At 40.1% G+C, this 20,493-nt stretch overlaps 1 protein-coding gene across 5 annotated transcripts in view; it reads right to left on the bottom strand.

The window, feature by feature from the left end:
* Positions 1-1,598: 1,598 nt before the first annotated feature.
* Positions 1,599-20,493, bottom strand: part of DOCK10 (dedicator of cytokinesis 10) — a gene marked incomplete at both ends in the record, with an annotated part of 299,463 nt that continues 280,568 nt past the window's right edge. For 3 of the 5 annotated variants that reach the window (XM_079710445.1, XM_079710442.1, XM_079710446.1), the window contains 8 exons: positions 1,599-1,715; positions 5,663-5,801; positions 5,978-6,078; positions 8,191-8,381; positions 9,600-9,810; positions 11,665-11,811; positions 19,317-19,430; positions 19,569-19,691. In XM_079710445.1, coding sequence (XP_079566571.1) covers positions 1,599-1,715; positions 5,663-5,801; positions 5,978-6,078; positions 8,191-8,381; positions 9,600-9,810; positions 11,665-11,811; positions 19,317-19,430; positions 19,569-19,691 — 1,143 coding nt within the window. Of the gene's footprint in view, positions 1,716-4,141; positions 4,218-5,662; positions 5,802-5,977; positions 6,079-8,190; positions 8,382-9,599; positions 9,811-11,664; positions 11,812-19,316; positions 19,431-19,568; positions 19,692-20,493 lie in introns of all 5 variants that reach the window. The other 2 variants (XM_079710444.1, XM_079710443.1) reach the window with 1 other exon arrangement.

The following is a 20,493-nucleotide window of genomic DNA, read 5'->3' as shown; positions in this document are numbered from 1 at the left end:
GGGGCAGACATCTTACTGGCTTTTAAATATCTGTCTGAAAGTGACACATGTCACTTGGGCTCACAGTTCAATGGCTAAAGTATGGTCAAGTCTAACTTGAAAAGAGGCAGGAAAGTGCAATACCACTACAAATTTATAAAATATACAGATGGAATGTTTGTGAAAAGTCCTAATAATTACCACAACCCTCAAGATTCTGATTCATTAAATCTTCTCCAAATCAGTCAAGTTATCTCCTGGGATTTGAAATCCCTGGCCTGTCTAGTTGACCTTAGGAGGAACTGTCCAGATGAGGTTCAAGTCCTTTTCCTGACTTCTTGCTAAGGCATCATAGGTGGTGAGTAGTATGGTCTGAAAGGATACATGCACCCCAATATTCTGCAGCACTGTTTACAACATCCAAGACATGGAAGCAACCTAAATGTCCATCGACAAAAGAATGGATAAAGAAGATGTGGTACATATATACAATGGAATATTACTCAGCCATTAAAAAGAATGAAATAATGCCATTCACAGCAACATGGATGGACCTAGAGATTATCATACTGAGTGAAGTAAGTCAGAGAAAAAGAAATATCATATGATAGTGCTTATAGTGGAATCTAAAAAACATGATACAAATGAACTTATTTATAAAACAGAAATAGGCTTAGAGAACGAACTATGGTTACTGCAGGGAGAAGGTTGGGGAGGAGGGATAGTTAGGGAGTTTGGGCTTGACATGTACACACTGCTATATTTAAAATGGATAACCAACGAGGACCTACTGTATACCACAGGGAACTCTGTTTAATATTCTCTAATAACCTAATTGGGAAAAGAATTTGAAAAAGAATAAAACAAAAACAAAAACACCCCAAAATGAAATAAACAAAAAAAGTTGTGAGTAGGATTGCATTCAGCAGAGGCCCATCCCATGAACCACTTTTAGTAGCAACTTGCCCACTCTTCAAGAGGAAACCAAATGCAAAGTAACTGTATTTTTTATTTCTATTAACAACAAAAGGCTTCCATAATTTCACATCTCATTGCTTTTAAGAGCACATATATTACAAATAAAGAAACTCCACAAACTTTAAAGATTAGTATTTATCAACATTTTTGTACACATACACAAATATTTTAATATAATGGTATCTGAAATGTTATTCATATAATTTTAGCACTGTCATAAGTATTAACTAAAAAGTTTTTTAAATTTGGTAAAAACCATATATTTTACAATCTTCTATTTACATCTGAAATATGCTCAAATGTTAAAAAACATTCACTTTGACCTTTAAAATATGTGTACGAGGACTGGGTATTGAACATAATGTAACCGAAAGCAAACTTACAGTCGGCTTTTCAGCTACACATTCATTGGAATTTCATAGCAAATATTCAGCTTGGCTTGATCGACGCTGCTCAAAGAAAAAAGATATAAGAAATGTGCAAATCTGGAGGCTGGCAAAATTCTCAAGCTAGCGAGGTAAAAACAAAAAATATGAACACCATAAAAACTTCAAATAAATTAAATGTATCTTTCTCTTCCCCGAGATTAGCTGCAAATTCAGAGTTCTCTTGGAGGCGTGTCTGACGTTGCAGACTCTCCCTCAAACTTCTGCACTGGATGAGACAGAGAGGGTGGGCAGAGAAGGAGCCGCCTTGTTAATTACTCGAGTGCAAGTTTGCTCCACTCCTCGCTTTGATGGGTCGTCCTGGTACGTAATCTTGGGACAGGACAAAACATATGTGACAAAACAAAATGATGACAGAGAAGTCTGTGTTAATATCTCCAAACACAAAATTAAACCCAGAACAGTGATTTTTAAAAATTCCCTATAGGATCTGCAAATGTTGAAAAATACACTTATCAAAGCAGATCTGAAGAATTTTTTCCCCAACCCATGTCTCAGTCATGTTGACCAGATTTAAAGTAGCTTTCCGATACTCTTCAACTATCAGATATACATTTTTAAATGTCTGAATGAACCTTATGAATGTGTTTGAGTAATTCTGGAATTTTATTTTATTTACAAAGTTTGTAAACTGTATGGTCAAAATCTGCCTCCAAAGGGAAACAGCTGAAGCCTCATTTAAATGTTTGCATTAATGGAACTATAATACAGGGAAAAAATATACCTTGACCTGATTTTACTTTTGAAAATAATGTTAATACGCCTAAATCATACTTTTCCGTCAGATCTGTTCAAATAATGATATGTGAACACAATAACAATCACAGAAACCCCAGGCACCTCTAAAACCTCTGTGCAGAAGAGACTTTATGAATATTTAAAATTCTTGGTTATGACAATTTTCCCACTAACTTCCTGAATTACCATGCTTTAGCTCTACTACTCTTCTGGGATGGAATGGTCACTCTCTCCCTGCCAAGCACCTGGCATCCATGTATCCTATACTACCAATAAGTTCTCCTTTTGATCAATGTCTCAAGTTCTGCTTAAATAAATTGGCAATGTATCAAAGAAATTCTAAAATCAACATGCCTTTGGATCTCGCCTGCTTGGCACTGTAACAGAGTAGATGTGTTCCTTTCCCTGTATTTTATATTTGATATCCATTACCAGCGTTGACTTTACTATGCTGTCATCCTTCTAAATGTTGAAACAGACTCTGAATCAGCATCTTACGCTTCATCCAATAGTTACATGTATGACTTTGGCCTCCATCAAAGGAGGCTTTTATGGATTTTGGCTGTTTATAAAATAGTGTGGCATTCTGACTGCCTGTAAAGATAATTACAGCCTGCCTGTCACTCTAGCAGCTGAAGCTGTTCCATCGCCACATCTCCATTTTACACACTAGCATCCACTTAATCCGGCTCCATCTCTCTCCTTATACTGAAGGTTCTTTCACTAAGTAGTGGCTTCAGTCTTAGCCTTTTAGCTAAGACTTTTCTGGACACTCTTGGAGTGAATTGCATAATCAATTATATTCCTGTTTTTCTATTTCTATGTTTGTCTATCCATTCTAACTCTGTTTCTGTGTTTTAAAAGTTTCATGGTAAAATTTCTGTCTTCTACTGTTATTATATATGTACCTGTTTCCAGAATATGTGGATGAGTATCTAGGTATGTAAAGGTATTCATACATTAAAGATTATGGTTCATTCATGCATTACAGGGTTATGCTAAAATTTGAATACCCTTCCCTCTGCTAGAGTTCAAACCCAAACATTATGGTCAAATGCTTTATTAAAAAATTGAGAAAAGAAGCAAACAATTTTTTTGTTATAAATCTGAACTGAGATAAATACCCAGTTTTTAAAAATACTTTGGACTTTAAGGACCCCTATCCTTTGCTAGCTATTTCTGACATTACAACCAACTCAAAAAACTTATCAATGGTTGTCATGAAAATAGCTTATTTTATTGTAGATGACTTAGAGTTTTGCTACGGTTAATTTAAATTTATGATTGATAATCATCAATTAAGTAGTTAATTTAGAATATCCTCTACAGAGTTAGAAGTTAATATTTTGCCCTCATTTTAATCTAAGGTGGAAATGTGGAATGGCCACATAATAGAGTAAATCGTTTTTAAGGAAAACTTTTTTTTTTAGGATATCATGAATGTTGTAGTCATTGTCCCATACATAAAAACCTATGTGACAAATCCCCATAGAAGCTCAGGACCAGAAGAAAATTTGTCTTTCTTGCCAACAGATCTATTTCTTTTACTAAATAACAGGACCTGTGTAATGCATAAGTTTCTTTTCTTTGCATCAGTTTCTAGAAAGCACAGAGTCAAATTTTGCTTCTCTTAGGAAAGGTTTTCTGGAAAAGAAATTATTTTTCTCTCCTCTTAATCACCTGGTCCTTGTCTTTGTACTGTTGTTTTAGCACTTGGAGGTAAAATGAATCTTTGTTTTGGATACAAATGAGCTCAAATGTATTTCAGAAGTTGACAGAATATACATTTTCCTTTTAAAAGCTAAGTTGTTAACTTTAGCTTTTTCATTTTAGTAGGCTTTTTAATTTTCATATCGACCTACCTTGAAATAGAAATAAAGTTGTTCTAATTAAGTAAACATCTAGAGAACACTAGTCACTATGGAGGCATCTGGGAAAAATGCAGAGGTAGACCAGAAGGCCACAAAGGACAGAGTAGACATAAGGAAAGAAAAACATACCGCTTTTGCTTACAGTACTGAGGGAAATACTAGACACAGAGGAACAGAAGCTGTATAAACATGGACCACGACAGAGCTGCCAGGAAAAAAAGAGAAAAGCATTTTTGCCCAAAGTTTCAAGGTCAGATGCAATTTACAGTTGGAAACAAGCATTTCTTTGCCACCTATTCCACCTTTCAGATCCACTGTTTGTTCTTTTTGTTTCATTCTCCAATTTATGATTTCCCCATGCTGTTAAGGCGTTGTTCCTGAGTATTTAATTCCCATTACCCCTGAAAAATTCCATACCAATACTTCCACTAGGAATCCTACCCAGGGAGATTGTTTTCTTTGCAACATAAGTCAATTAACCATTTCTTTCTCTAACTGCTATGGAGAATTTAAAATGCGGGTAGGAGGAGATGGAAAAGAAGAAAAAGGAACATCTGGGAAATGCAATTAGAATATAAGATGCATATGACACATTTCATGTTTTGTTATAGTGCTAGGCCATTTAAGGAAAGGAAAGGGAACTGATATTTAGTGAATTGCTACTGTGCATGAAGCACAATTGGGAAGTTAACTCAAGTTCTCCCCCTCAATTGTTCTGGAAAGAACACATCTAACTCCTTGAGGGGACCATGGGTGATGAGATGTCCAGGTAGAGTGTGAGGGTTGATGGATGCTGGGAAGTGGGCCAAAAAAAAGCAGAACTTGTCTTTCGGTCGCTTGATTCTCAGTATCCCCCAAAGTACTGTGATTATTGAATGTCCACATTTTGTGCACAGTCTTACAGAACATACTGAATACATGTCAGAAATCATGGATGACTTGCTTGTGGGGTGGGGGGTTGACTTTTATCCCACTTCTGCCTATTTTCCAGAGGCAGTCTTGACCATTAAAAGCCCAGGACCCATCTGGAGGGGTGGGATAGGGAGGGTGGGAGGGAGGGAGATGCAAGAGGGAAGGGATATGGGGACAGATGTATATGTATAACTGATTCACTTTGTTATAAAGCAGAAACTTAAATAATAATAATAATAATAATCCCCCCCCCAAAAAATAAATAAATAAAAGCCCAGGACCCTGGTTTTCTTCTTGAGTATGATGCAGAGACCCCTAGTGGCAGAACTGTGGAACTCCACATCCCAGCCTGGGGATTGTGAGATCCTGAATCAGGGGTGTTGAGTATGGCAGCAAACTCTAGCTGGAATGCCACCAATGTTCTTGGTGTGTAACAGGCATCATCTGTTCTAGAAAACCAACACACATTGTTTGGATAAACATCTCTGAAAACTGTGGACAGCAACTGGGTTCTCATCTTCTTTTCCTACAGATTTTTCTCTAACCTGATCCCTCTCCTTTGAGACAGGGGATGTTGTGCATGGGGGAGAGAACAGCTCAGCAACATGGTGTTCATGAAAGTACAGGGATTTCAGCAGCAGGAAAACAAAGAGACTCTTTCCGGTCCTTCTGGCATTGGTGATAAAATGGGCACTTTCTATGAATGGACCGCTCGGGCTGCCCCAGGGAAAGCCTCACCTGCTCATTCATGATTGCTGAGAGTTCGTTGAGCATGTCCTTGTAATGGGATCTCAGTTCCTCCTGGTACTCCAGCTGGTCCTCCTTGATGAGGCGCTCATTCACATCCAGGGCTTGCCCACACGCATCTGCAAACTGCCTTTAGTGACAGCAATAAGCAAATTAACAGCCAGAGAAAGTGGCAACTCAAAGTCAGGCTGCTGATACACTCAGCCACCGAGAAGAGGATCGGTCAGATGGCTTCCTGGGGCATTCATTCATGACTCCCTGTCTGAAGGGATTCAAGGAAGAACAGCCCAACAAAGAAAATCTTACCTGAAGATTGCCTTCAAAAGCTTTACTTGGTTGTCAGGGTATTTCTTTGCCTTGGTTTCTTCAAGAAAAGCCCGTGCATAGGCCATTGGCCCAGCATTAACCTATTGGGGAGAAGAGAATTGGCTGAGGATGGTCCCACCTCCTCCATGGAGCCTTCTCCAAGCCTGGAAGGAGTAGCGCCCATCATGTGGCCCCTCTATTCTCTGACATTGCCTTGTAGTGTACTAATTTGTTATCTGTCTTATCTGCTGTCTCTCAGCTGGTTAATGACTTACTAAGAGGAGGCATCTGAATTCCACACTTCATTGCCATCCTTCCCCAACTTCAGTCATGTGTGCACCATGTCACATTTTGCCACATCCTCATTCTGTTAGCACTGTTATTTTCTTAATAACCTTGAAAACTAGACTCACCTTGATTTACTTAAATAAATTTCACATCTGTGAAATCAAATGTTTGCTGTGCTAGTTTTTCCCCTACAAACATTCAAGCAAACACATAGCTATTAATAAGAGACATTCCACAGTGGTCGTGATCTAGGCATCACCCTGGGAATCACTGCTTTATTGCATCTCCCTCAAAAGTCTGGCTGAGATTGTGGTCCAAAAGGGACTTTTTAGATTTGCTGAATGAAGGCACAGTGCCAAGTCCTATTCACACTCACAGGCATGCGTAGGCTCTCATTAGTGAAGGAGTCTATATTCTTCAGGGCTTAACAGTCTTTGCATGTGACTGTGGGGCTTGGAAGGAATAAGGTAAAAGAAGAAGGAAGCCAGTGCTGTACCTGAGGCATCTTCAGATGGCTTTGCCTACCAGGTATTGCCAGTGTGGCAGAGTGAGTACAGAATGCTTTCCTTTGTTTCTCCAGATGCAACTCCACCTTCCTCTGCTCAGCTGTGTGCTGGGGGAAGCTGTCCCGTTTGGAGTATAACAATGGTTCTTTTACCTTCTGGCTTTTCAAAATATATTATTATTATTTTGAGTCAGCCATGGGATACAGACAAGAGGTGGGCATGGAAGAGGAGAGCCAGGTCAGTACCAGGATCAACAGTACTGAGTTTTCTTTTTGCCTCAGGCTCCCGCATAGCTCTGGGTGGCACTGTTACTGGCTTGCCTTTATTTAATTTTTTTTTTTTTTTTTTTTGTTTTTTGCGGTACACGGGCCTCTCACTGTTGTGGCCTCTCCCATTGCAGAGCACAGGGTCCGGACGTGCAGGCTCAGCGGCCGTGGCTCACGGGCCCAGCCGCTCCGCGGCATGTGGGATCTTCCCGGACTGGGGCACGAACCCGTGTCCCCTACATCGGCAGGCGGACTCTCAACCACTGCGCCACCAGGGAAGCCCTATTTAAAATTTTAATACTTTGTTCAATATGGATTTTTGAAGTTATTTTTGATTTTTAAAAATATTGCATTAAAATATAATTTTATCTTGGTTACTGAGTGTTTTGATGCTCCCTTAATTTTGTGCCCACGGAAAATGCCTCACTCACCTCACCCTAGTCTCAGTCCTGTCAGGGTTTATTTAGGTCCAGGGCTTCTTCCTTGCAATCCCCCAGCACAGACCATGTCTATCTGTCTGTCTGTCTATCATCAGCTGGTTCTCCCCACTCTCTCTCTGCTTCCACTAACTCTTCTCTCCCCTGAGTCTTCAGGTCTGGGGAGGGTGACAGCCCCTCACTCTTACGCCCCGGTGTCTGCCCACTTTGGTTTTCCTAAATGCTTTTTTCAGAGAGTCATGTGTTACGTTTTCTTCAGTCACCCACTGTGAACAGGCCCTCTGCTTCCTCTCAAGACCCTGACAGTCAGATAAATACTGATGCACATTTTATGAACTAATAAACATTTTAAAAAGTTTTGTTTTTGAACAGTTTTATAAGGCTTTTCATGACAGAGACTTACAAGAGAGCCATGCTTACTCATTCACTAATTCTTTGTTAGAATTTAGAACACAGTTTATGCAGAGCAGATGGGAAAGGACGGTTGAGGAAGAAGAAATTTTATTTCAGCGAAACCTAAGAAAGGCTTCTCTTTAGTTGTTTGGCACCATGAACGTGCATTCACAAGGAAACAAAATTTTAAAGACTCAGATAAAGGTGTTGAATGGTACCACAAACAGAAAAATGTCTCTTATACCCTTTGTCAAAAAATGTCAAGGGGCATTTTGTACCAGGTTTCACTGGCCATGAGTATCTCAGCTCTGGGCGATGCTTACCTTCACGCTGACGCTTCCTTGGAGTTTGAGCTGCAGTCTTATCATGTCCACTTCTTCCATCATGCAAAGCTGATTAAGCTCGGAAACTTTCTTGGACATCTCATCAATCGCCACTTCAATGGGATTCAGTTCTGTGCTCGATTGGCTGATGACCTGTATCCTCTTCTTCACGTAGGGGAACAAGTGACTCGCTGCACAAAAGCAATACAAGAGCATTTCAAGGTTGAGGTTTAGTGAAGAGTCAAGGGTTCTCTTGAAAGGACGATCCTGTGTCTTTTCTTTGCACACAGACCATTCCATCCTGCATGTTTTCTGTGTATGTGAGTTTTTTTTTCTCCTATGTTCCACGCTCTCATATACCTCTTAGGAGCCCAACTACTTTCCCCTGGCACGTTCTTCCATGCTTCACTAGCCAACATGTCTTCATTGCCAAGGCTGGACTAGAGCTATAGAGTCTCTAAACACTGAAAAATGATAGCTTCCACCACAACTTAAAATTCAAATGAAAACTACACTAAATCACAATCAAGAATGCTTCAATAGATATTGAATAGCGTATATTATAATAGCTTTGTTCTAGTTTTTTTTTTAAATTATGAAATTTCTGGAAAAGTTTACTGAAGGTGAATGTTTTCCCATAGTTTGGATGTGGCTGCTACCCACGTATCTACTGTAGAATCTAGGACTGCTCACCACTGAAGATGGCTTGGGTTTCCTTCATTCAGATGCCTGTGCTCATTTTCCCCCTCAGCCTGCCCTAAGTCCCCCTCTGCTGGGTTCCCATTTCATTTCTCGTGCTGGGCTCACCTGAAATTCTTGCTTTCCTTGGCTCTTTCTCCTACCAGATGGTAAGCGCCTTGAAGGCAAGAATTGTGTTTTATTTATTTGATTTGTCAGAACAATGCCCGACACCTACAGGCACTTATCGAATGTTTGTGGAATGAGAGGAAGACCAACTCATAGGATAGATCTAGATAGTACTGGAAGGGATGCTGGAGGAAACCCCTCTGCATCCATTTCACAGATGAGGAACCTGAATTCCACGGTGGTTTAGAATCTTGCCCCAAAGCACATAATTCCGAGAGTGGCTAACTCTGCAGTAACTGGGGGGGTAGTTTCAGGGAGAGAGGAGAGGAAAGTTCAGAGTGCATTTCCCAAGACACCGGGACCTACAACACTGTACGGTCTAAAGGGAAGAGGTGGGTAAAGTGACCCTGTGATAGTTTCTGTTTTGGTTGACTTGTCAAGGGTCTCTGTCTTGAAAGAAAATAAAGAAATGTTCCTGGCAAACATTTCCAAGTCAGCACATTTTGGGTACTTGTCTGCGAGATCGAAATGTCTTGATTTACGCGAATCCGGCCTAAGCGAGGGCCCTGCGTGGAAGCACGTGCTTGGGGGCCAGCACCTACTTGTCAGGACCGTCCTCCGCTTGCACTGCTCCTCCACGCCACCGTGCTTCTTGCCTGACGGCGTGAATGGCGTCTCAAAGACAAAGCGGTTGATGTTGTGGTGCGTTTCGAAGTCTGTCTTCCGGTCCTCTATTTCCTTTTCCTCAAAGAACGGCGTGACATAGGTCACCTGGATGTAGGCGTATTTGGGGTCCAAATCCTTGGGGTTTACCTGTTTCAACACATTATGGGCAGAGAAAGAGGGGTGAGCCGTGAAGTGCTCCTGAAAGAAAGGTGGGGAACCCTGAATCCCCCCAGCTTGGCATCCGGAGCTGCCCCTCTCAGAGGAGAAAGGTCCATCACATCATGTGAGAGCTGGGTGAACGGAAAGCCCAGAAAGAGTAGCTGGCTGGACTGTGGTCAAGCAGCCAGATGGTGGCAGAGGCAGGAGGGAGCCAGCTTGCCAAGTAGCTGGAGCTCTTTGAAACATACGTACTTGGCTATGACGTACTATTTAACCTTTTATTTTATTTCTCTTCTGTACTGAATATCTTCACCTTTGTCTTGAATCAAGCTTGTTGAGAGTGGAAATATATCTCTCTGTTCCTCTATGATTCAGTTGTGTACCTAGACTGGGACCATCGGCTGCAGGCTTATAATGTGAAAGGAGGTTCCTGGTCTGTTTAGCAGATTAACTGATTACCTATCGCATGACTGCAAATATTTTTATTTTCGATTTCTCGAATTCCTTCTCTAATCTGCAATAAGTCATTCTATATAATTTTTAAAACTAACTCGGCTTTGGTGAATAGGCTTGACAAATAGCAAGGAAGACAGGATTGGGGTCCCCCCCCAAAAGCCAGGCAATGGCTCTTGCTTTCCTTCAGGGTGGAAGAGATGAGCCTCAGCCTCTTTCCTAATGATTCCTTGAAGAATTTTCAGACTTTTTCCAACTTTCTCCATCCATTCACCCATCCACTGTTTATCCAATTTCAGAGATTGGAGGAGGCTCATGAATTTATTTGTAATGCTGCAAGTAATGGCACTGTAAAATGGGTATATCTGTAACCATTTCACAGATTAAAAAATGGAGACTCAGAGTGACCACCCAACTTCTCCAAGATGGATCGCCAGCTGATAAGTGGTAGCATGGTGGAATGAAGACAACAGTTGTTCTGACACCAACATTGGCACTTCTCTCACTGCTGGGAACTGTTTCTACCTTCCATGTAGGAGGGCCACCATGACCGCGGGTCTAGCTCTGTCCCTCTTTATGGGGAAGGGGTTTGTACATTCCAAGCTAAGAATGATGAACACATTTTAACAATTTCTGTCCAGATCCAGCAAATCTAATCTCATGCCCAGACCCCTCCAAACACTAGCTTTGCAAAAGAGGAAAAGGAAAAAAAGACCTTTTTTTGGGCCTAATAGAGGTCAATACAGTTGGGTGCAAACCAGCTTTTCTAGCTCCACCTCTGACACACTCTTCTATACAATCTATGTTTCAAAGACCTGCCGTTCTCTAAACACACCTCTCCCTTGAATTCCTCCTGTCACTGCATGTGCTGGCTTTTAGAACGCTTCCAGCAAACACCTTCTCACCCTACAATCCCCAGCTCAAACATCACGCCCTCTGTGAAGCATCACCCAACCAAGAACGAGCTGTTCAGGGAGCCCCCAGCCCTAAGCTTTCCCTGTATGACTCGGAGGAAAGCTCCTTCAGGAAGACCTTCATGACTGAATAAATACTTTTTTTGCTCCTTCATCCCAGCCCACAACTGGGCCCAATTACTTTAACCCTTTGTTTGCTACACAAATGCGAACAACCTATGGGGGCGATGGAGGGTTTAGTAAGTTGTTTCTAAGATTACCTAAAAGTTACTCAAATAAACATGTACAAGGTTTTTGACACTCCCCTCCCTAATCACCAATCCATCAACCAATAAACAACTGAAACGCCCAAAATAGTTTAGGTAGTTTACTTTGCATAGTCAGGCAGAAATTTAAAACATTAATAAATGTAGTTAAGAGAGAAAAAAAATGAAGTTAGTTCTTTGCATTTGCCTGAATATTGATATTCCCCTACCTTATTGGAGTCCTGTATTATCTTCACATTGTCTGCTCCGAATTTATCTGCGTAAAGCTTGAGCAGTCTTTGGGAAATCTCGGAGAGACCTGTCAGCTTAGGCTCTTTATAAATATACTCTTTACCTTCTTCTTCTTCAAAAAAACCCTATGAAAGACATACAGTGAACCGCCAAGTTTATTAGAGAACTCCAACTGCAAATAAGGGGCAAAACAAAAAACATTTACTTAAATATTATAGCCAGTATTTTGGTTGTCATCCAAGCCATAGATTAGCACCCTATAAAATTCAAATTCAGAGAAAAATCAAGTGAAGGAAACAAAATATCATGTTAGAATCAGTCATTAATGTAAATAGTGCTTAGTCAGGCCAAAGAGCCTCATGAAGCAACTTACACATATTTTTCTCTATTAGAAGAAATCATTGGTAATACCTGCTTGCATATATTTTAGGGGAAGAATGCCCTCATGTGGTAGCCTGGTGTAGAACACAAAGCCTGGAGTACTTTTTGGTATTTTTCAACAGTATTTTTCAAAGAGCAGTAACATTTTTAAGAAAGTCTTGGAAATCAGGATAGGAAATATTAATGCTATAGAGCAGGTAAAAGTATCTAAATGGGTTGATATGCCTCCCACATCATCTTAGATGAAAAGCCATAACAGAAATTACATGTGCTATGCTCGCAAGTACTGTTATTTTTAATATTTCATCAGGGGTCTGATGCAACTTGGCTATATGCAATTTTGTCCTTCAATTTACTTTATTAATAGATCCCTTACGTTCTTGCAAAGCTAGACCTTATAAGAGTGAAAGTAGTAAAGTAACCATGTTATCATTTTTATGTCATAGGAGCAAGTAGGTTTTAACCTCTGTTAATTTATTTATCTGGTTTGAAACAGGGGGAAGGGAAGATTCCATTGCGGATAATTGAGGCAATCTTTATAATTCCTTCTCACTGAAGAGACACAGAGGCATTTTTCCTTTGGAATAAATGTGACCTCAGAATATTGGAGTAAGTCTGCAGTTTAAGGACCCAAATGTCTCTGGTATCTTCTGACTGCAGTTTACCTTAAGGAAATGACTTCTGAGGGCTGAGTGAAGATACTGAAGGTCATAAAAAAATCTTACCTATATATATTTTTAAAATCATTTTTGGCTATTTAAAAACTACTCATTATGTGTAAAAAAAATGGGTAAAATGTTCCAATGCTTTTTTTTTTTCATGGCTAATGTGAGGCAATCTAAGAATAATGATTACAGCTCACATCTGTATGGTTCTTTATACTTGTAAAGCACTTTCATCCATGTAAGTATGCCTATCATGAACAGTATACTTTGTATCATAATTGGGCTATAACTGAAGGCAAGGAAAAAGGCACATTCACCAGCACAGTTCTTGTTCAGCAGGTAATTTCTTGTTTCCTTGTGTTTCCCTAATTGACTTTGGGCTTTTTAAAGGCAGGAAAGTATCTTGTTCAGCACTGCATGTCCAGTGTTTAACATTGCCTGGTCTCTAGAGAGACATCACTGTACATTAGTTGAATGAATAAACAGATGAATAAGATAGCTCTCAGAGGGCTACATCTTAAAAGGATACATTTGTATCAAGTATAACTGGAAAAGATTCCATTGCTTTTAATACAGATGTTTTTATTGAACAAATTTCTTTGAGAAATGTTCAAGACCAACGCAGTTAATGACGAGTACCTTGACTCCAAACTGCTAAAACAGTGATGTCTGATGCTAAAAGCATGAAAAGTCTCTCCTTATCATTCTTCTAGACTTCGTAGGGGTGGTGAGGTCTGGCCCTATCCCCACATGACTTCCAGCCTGCTAGGTTTTTTCTGTTGCTGTCTTTATGGAGTTTTGTCTGATTCAAGGTGAGAGGTTAGTGGCTCAAATTGACAGATTGACACAAAAGAGAACTAAGACTTCTGAGGCCATCAACCAGAATCCCCACAGGGCAATAGCTGAAGCAACATTTACAACTTCCATTTCAACCAGAAAAATGTCTCCAAGTTCCAGGAAAAGATTTTCTCATCATGGTGTGAAAACTAGCACAAAGATACTTTAACTGTGAATTTTTTCCCCTAACAAATTTCTGAATCCAGAATTAGCAGAAAAGGAGGGGTGAGAGCAGTATTTTATTGTCGTTACTATGACCCTTGTGGCCTTGGTCATGCCCTGTGACTCCTTTCATCCTTACTCCTTGGTCTGGAGGATGGGAAGTAGTACAGACTTAGGAGACCCTAAGGACAGTGTCCGGGACACAAAAGGCCATTGGTAAGTGTTAGCTATAATGAGGAGAATGGTAGTGATGACAATAATAAAGGAAAAAACTGTCAGTAAAGCAATCTGAGTTCTGGCTAATATGCTGGGAAACAGCTTAACTGAGTTTTTTTTGTTTTGTTTTGTTTTTTTGCGGTACGCGGCCCTCTTACTGTTGTGCCCTCTCCTGTTGCGGAGCACAGGCTCTGGACGCGCAGGCTCAGCGGCCATGGCTCCACGGCATGTGGGATCTTCCCGGACCAGGGCACGAACCCATGTCCCCTGCATCAGCAGGCGGACTCTCAACCACTGCGCCACCAGGGAAGCCCATTAACTGAGTTTTGAGTGCTTAAAAATACATACCTTTGGGTTCTCTTACTTGGGCACTACACTTTTCCTTATTGTAAAAGGACTATTGATGATTATTTTCATATTTTGGTAAGTGATTGATCAGAAGGAATCGTGATTAGAATTAATCAATTTATTTACAGAACATGGAGCTATAAACCCATTGAGACTATTTTATAAAATGAATAGAAAGGAGCTGGTGTAGCAGAATATAGTACTTAATCCCTTACAGGGATCGTGTAAGAGTTTTTGGAACCAGAGAAATGGATGGAGGCTCTGAAAATGGCTGGGATGAGAGCTTATCTTTTACCCAGGGAAATCAAAGCAAAGCCCAGTGAGGCACAGGACACTATCTTAAGGAAGCTTAATGCTTTGTCCGTGAAATAATTAATTTATAAATAGGGACACAAGGTGATGAAAACCTAGGGGCAGTTTCCCTTTTGCTTTTGCCCCAAAGTGATGAGAAGACTGCATTTCAAGGCAACAGGAAATGTGACTTGTGCATTTTCCATAGTTCGATTTTTTAAAATGTCATTTTACAAGGCAACAAACGCCCTGATGTGCCATGGTTACGAAACAGCACGTATCCTAGTTAAGCAAGGACTTTGAGTCAGTAGTTAACATGCATGGATTATGAAACTTTTAGGCGACAGATATGATAAAAATGTACTTCAATAAACTGACAACGGAAATTATTGACTCTTTCTTAGATGTTTTTGCAGGTACTTCAGAATCTTGAAATAGCTCTGGATCATTATTGGGATGTCAAATATAATTGCCCCTGCTATTATATTCCACCAATTCAACGTTCACAAAGGAATGCATCCAAAGAGGAATCTAGTGTATAAAAGATGGGTCAGAAAATCACAATAAGCCAAATGTTAGGAAAAGGAAAACTTCACAGATGCAGAGAAATGGTTTCATACAAACATGAACCCAAATATGAACCCAATTATTAGTGTGTGTATATATATATATATATATATATATATATATATATATATATATATCTCAGTGACTTTCATATGGGGGGGAGCCAGAAGGGTGTATCACACCCCAATATGGAGATGATGGCTGTACACAATACACAGGCACCTTCCCTCCTACCCCCAATCCCTTTTCTATCAAGATTCTGAGGTGCATCTATACCCATGTAGGCATGATTGAGAATCATGGAGTTTACATCCTTTGATGAACAGAATAAAACCTCCCAAGCTTTTCACTCAATTCATTCCAGGGCCGTCTGATGTTTCAAGTTATTCAATGAGCATTCACTTGCTTGCTTTAATGCTAAATACCAGAGCCTAAGGATTTCATTGATTACAGTTGACGTTTGATCACTACTGGCGGTTCATTACTCTGGAAATGAATACTTCAGGGACACTTGAGGGGGTGTTTTATATAGGCTGCTCCGTGTAAAATTTCCATAGTCAATGATGCCAGGTGTTGCATTAGAAAATTCATGCTATGCAAGACTTGCGTTTTTATTAAAGCTCTCGCCACAAAAGAACAGTTTTCAACTTGTTTTCCAGGGTCTGGTTCATTGCAGACATAATATTAACTACTCTAGTCAGTACTACAAAGTGAAAGTACTAGTCCACGGGGGACACTAAAATATTTACACAAAGGCCTTTGTGGAGGCAAAGAGCTGACTGCATGTTATATTCCCATAATCTTTGGAATATGATTGTGAGACATCAATTTGGATTAAAAGGTGAATTTTACAAGTACATAAGATACCATCATGAAAAAAAATTTTCTGACCATGGAGATTATGCTAATGAAATAGTCAAGATTTTCTCAGATCTTTAGAACCTTCATTCTGCACACATCTGGGGGGATGTGCAAATCTATTTGCTATTTCTTTATCATCAAATATAAAGTGATGTGTGCTGTCTGCTCCCATTTGAATACAACAGTTCACCCTCTCCATTTGGTGTCTTGGGATAGGTAGTTGAATATCATTTGAACAATGAAGACAGGCTCTAAATGACTGTTTATCAGAATGACCTCCATTAGTTCTCCTTGTTCAAAGGCAGCTGGGATTTGAGTTTACAGAGTACCATGCTTAGGCATGTCCTCAGGTCTGCAGATTTAACAAGACACTTTGCCTTTTAAGCTCAGGTTGTACTTTTAAATAAAAGGCAATTGAGAATACTGGCAACATTAAAAACAAAAGTCAGGTGCACAGTCAGCACACTTTACTGAGGAATCTGCAAAAAGAACAAAGTTAGGTCATTTGAAAGTAGCTCTCCCCCATCCTTCCCCATTGCCCACCTCCCCCATTCTAGAGGGGTTTCCAAGTATTCTTTTAGTAGGTGAGTTAAGGACACAGGACCCCAAATTTACAGATGAAGGTAGAAAATCCTGATATAGTATGGATGGGGGAAAGGGATTTTAAAGAATTACAAAAAAGTATGTATTGGTCAGAGAAGCAGAGCTGACTGTGGACAATGTGGATATTGAAAGAATTTGCTTTTCCAGCTTACTCAGCAATAATTACATTGAACCACATGAAGTTGCCATCTTTGTAAGGAAAAAAAAGGTTGATTATGGGCAATTTCATATGGTTCAAAATAACACAGAGAAAATTCTGTGTCACAGAGCTCTAGGTCTTGGCATGTTATTGCCCCTCAGCTCATCCTCTAAAATTCTTACACAGCTTCTTTTTGCATCTCAGGAGACTTAACCTGATTCACAGGGTAAAGGTTTAATTCACTGTTCATCATTTATGTTGGGAATTAATACCATCACTTTCGAGAATGCTCAGAGCTCACAACTAAAGAGAGAGAGCCCTGTTTCTCCAGGATACTCATTTGGAAAAGGGCAGGGTCCTTTCAGGACCCCGGGAAGGTGCCCACCAAGGGCCACCAATATAACTTTTGAGATTCTGCCCACCATGCGCTTCTTAATCAGCTGCAACTCTGGTGGCCTGAACTGAGCAGGCAAATTCCAATACTGAGCCTGCTATCCATATATTTCAAATATGTGGTGCCCATATTTATCTGTGTGTGTGTGTCTGTGTGTTTGTGTGTGTGTATGCAGGTTTTCAGACTACACCGACCTTTGTGCAGAAAGATATTATATATGAAAAATAAAGGATACATTTTTGTAATTCGGATAAATGGAATAAACACAATTTAGTCCCAGAAATGCAGGATGACTCCAAAATGAATGGAAGCAGGATTATCTCACCTATCTCAAATGTTCATTTGCACAAAAAAGTTAAGGTTCAGTAAAACCATAGGGAGGGAAGTGTGAGGCTTATTAGAGCATGCAAGTGGAGAGAGAGAGAACTTACCACAGCCTGGAACAATCAAGACCAAAAGAAGAAAAGAGTAAACATCTGCATTAAAATCTCATTGGAAAGGAGCATGATCGTTTCGTTTCCACCTGCTTAGTAACCAGTATCTTAGATGTTGGTTGGAGAAACCATCAGGTAGGCAATCTGCTTTCCATGACCAGACTCTTAATGGCAATTCATCACTTTTTCATTAGAAAGATCGCCTGAAGCGTTGTAAACTCAAACCTAGGTTTGCTGAACGTACGTCCTGTGAGCTACATCCATGCTGCTCAGTTAGCCTGTGGCCATTCCCAGGAAACCTTTGCCTTTCCCTTACAATCCCTCAGCTCCCACATTCCCTTCCTGATGAGGTGTTCTGCCATTTTTCTTGCTAATGTTTCACTGAGGTCAAGGGTTATTTATTTTCTGTTTATCGCTGACTTGCAAGATACCATTTCCTTTTCTCTCTCCTCCTCTCCTGCAGATTCTCACATTTCTACCTCCCCAATATACACTATCACTTCAGATAGGTCAGATTCTTTTCCAGGGAACCCCCAAAAGTGTAAATGTAGCTTCTTTTTGTAGACTGTCTCCACAGTCCTGATGCTCCCCCAGTGCAGTGGGGGAAATCTCGGTTGAATTAATTTGTTTATGGTAAGTGGCTGCCCAGTGACATTTTCCTTTCCAGGGAGAGAGCAGCTGCCTTTATTAATTCAGACATTAGTTTTTAAGCTGCCTTTGGTGATTAGAGGACAATATATATTTTCCAAAAGACTTCAATATATATTTTCTAAAAGACTTCAGTGGGAAGTGATCTAGAATGACCATGCTGGATTTGACACGTTTGTTTGCAGCCTTAAAAGATTCTGAGGAGAACAAGAAGCCATGTGAAACTGTGCCTTACATGAGGGGAGAAAAAAAAGGAAATGAGAGGGCTGAGAGTCATTACCACTGCGAAAATAAAAGAATGGAATGATTCTCCATGAAAACAATAGTCTGAAATATGGCTGCTGAAATATACTAGTGTTATAAGCCTGCCTGGATGGTGACTGGGTATATCCTACTTAAAGCACTACTCAGAGACATTCCGAATTAATATATAAGTTCACTTTGCTTTTAAGACAATGCTATGGCTCGCTAATATTTTCAGTCTTGTTCATTGTTCGTGCAGTAAGCTGAGAAAGATCACTTTGAAATTATATTGACCTGCAATATAAGAAACAAAACAACCAGATTATGCTCTGCTTAGAAGCAGTGATGGTTTGAAAGTAGGAGAAAAGAAAATGCATGATTTTAAAGTTAAAAGTTCATGGCTTTGATATGGTAGAGCCCCTAGGAATTCTTTATTTCCTGGAATGTTATGGATTTCATTGCAAAAAATATATTCATTTAAATTTCATTTTCAAATATGATGCAAACCTATAATTAGACATTTTGGGAGACACTGGAGGAGGAGGGCGTTGAAGAAGTGCCCTATTTCTTCAAGAAGTTTGAAATCACTGTTTTACCTCAATGTGTATTAAGACCCATGGAGGTCTCCGCTCATTTTTTTCTTAATTTAGTATGTTCCTTTGGCCAAACATATAGACCCTCACACTCAGAGAAACACTCAAATATACCTAGACACATCCCCACCTCCACCTCCACCCCCTCAATCCTTTGGCACATGTAGTTAGATGTCTTGTAAAGAATGAAGAACAGCAATCAACCACTTAATAGAACTTAGAGGCCATGCTGGTTGTAGGAAACTTACCTGCCCATAAAATGCCACACGATAGTAGCGACCGAAGAGCCGCTTCTCTGAATTCACCACCTCTGCAACTTTCAGATACGACCGATGAATGTCATAGTAGAGATCTGATAATTTCTGAAACCAGAAGTGAAGGGTTTCGTGAAGATGATACTGATATCAAAAATAGGGAGTTTCTACTTTTGGAAATTGTAAGTAATTCTCCAATGTAATGAAGGATATTTGAACTAACTAAAGGATATTTAGAACACCTACTTTGAAGTCTCTCTGCTTCTCAAAGACCGCAATGATGGGTTTGTTGACATCAGCGATGAGCTCATATCTCTCAGACTTCCACAGGAACTCCACACACAGGTACAGCTGCTCCACCAGGATATTCTGCAATTCCGAAAACAGAAATGAGATTTTACACTGTGAAGATTGTGGCTCATCCCTGAAACTTGCTTTCAAAACTGTTGAACGGTCCATTTTTTTCATAGTGCGATTTCTGCATTCCCTATCTGTGCAATTGGCAGTTACATCCATCCTGGGAGGGATGGTGGTGTCTTCTTGCAGTCTTCTCTTTCCTTATTAGTGCCTCAAACTTGCTAATTTAAATCTATAACAAGTATTCAGATCTGTCTGTTTTTTTTTTCCATTCCTACAGTCACTGGCTTAGATCAAATCCCCGTTTCTTCATTCCCAGATCCCTGGAGTAGTCTTCAAGCTAATGTTTTCCCTCGCCAATTGGTCCTGTTGGTCCTATGTGTTACTCCCTGGTAATCTTTGTTTCTAAAACATAAACCTGACCATGAGCTTGCCACTACCCTAAACCTTTGGAGGCACTCCAGTGGCTATGAACTGCTGTCCAAACTCTCTAGCATGACATTGAAGGAGCTCCAGAATCAGGCACCAACCTCATTTTCAGTGCCACTCTCTTTCAACACTTTTGCACTGACTTTACACTTTGGCTATACCAGACTGTACCACACCATTCTCAGAATACTTTACAATTCTCACACTTTTGCCTGTGAAGTTGCTGTTGCTCCTATAAGAAGCTTATTTTCTTATTTGACACCTTCAGGTCCCATCAAATGTCAAGACAGTGCAAAAGTCTGCAGAGTTTTTATTTATGCCCCATTCATCTGCATTCCAATCACTTTCATGTAAAAAATTATTCCCCTTTTAATTGCTGCTATAT

Source organism: Hyperoodon ampullatus, assembly GCF_949752795.1.
Source record: "Hyperoodon ampullatus genome assembly, chromosome: 8".
NCBI classification, from domain to species: Eukaryota; Metazoa; Chordata; class Mammalia; order Artiodactyla; family Ziphiidae; genus Hyperoodon; species Hyperoodon ampullatus.
The sequence above is the reverse complement of the archived record's forward strand: the minus strand, read 5'-3'. Positions and strand labels throughout refer to the sequence as shown.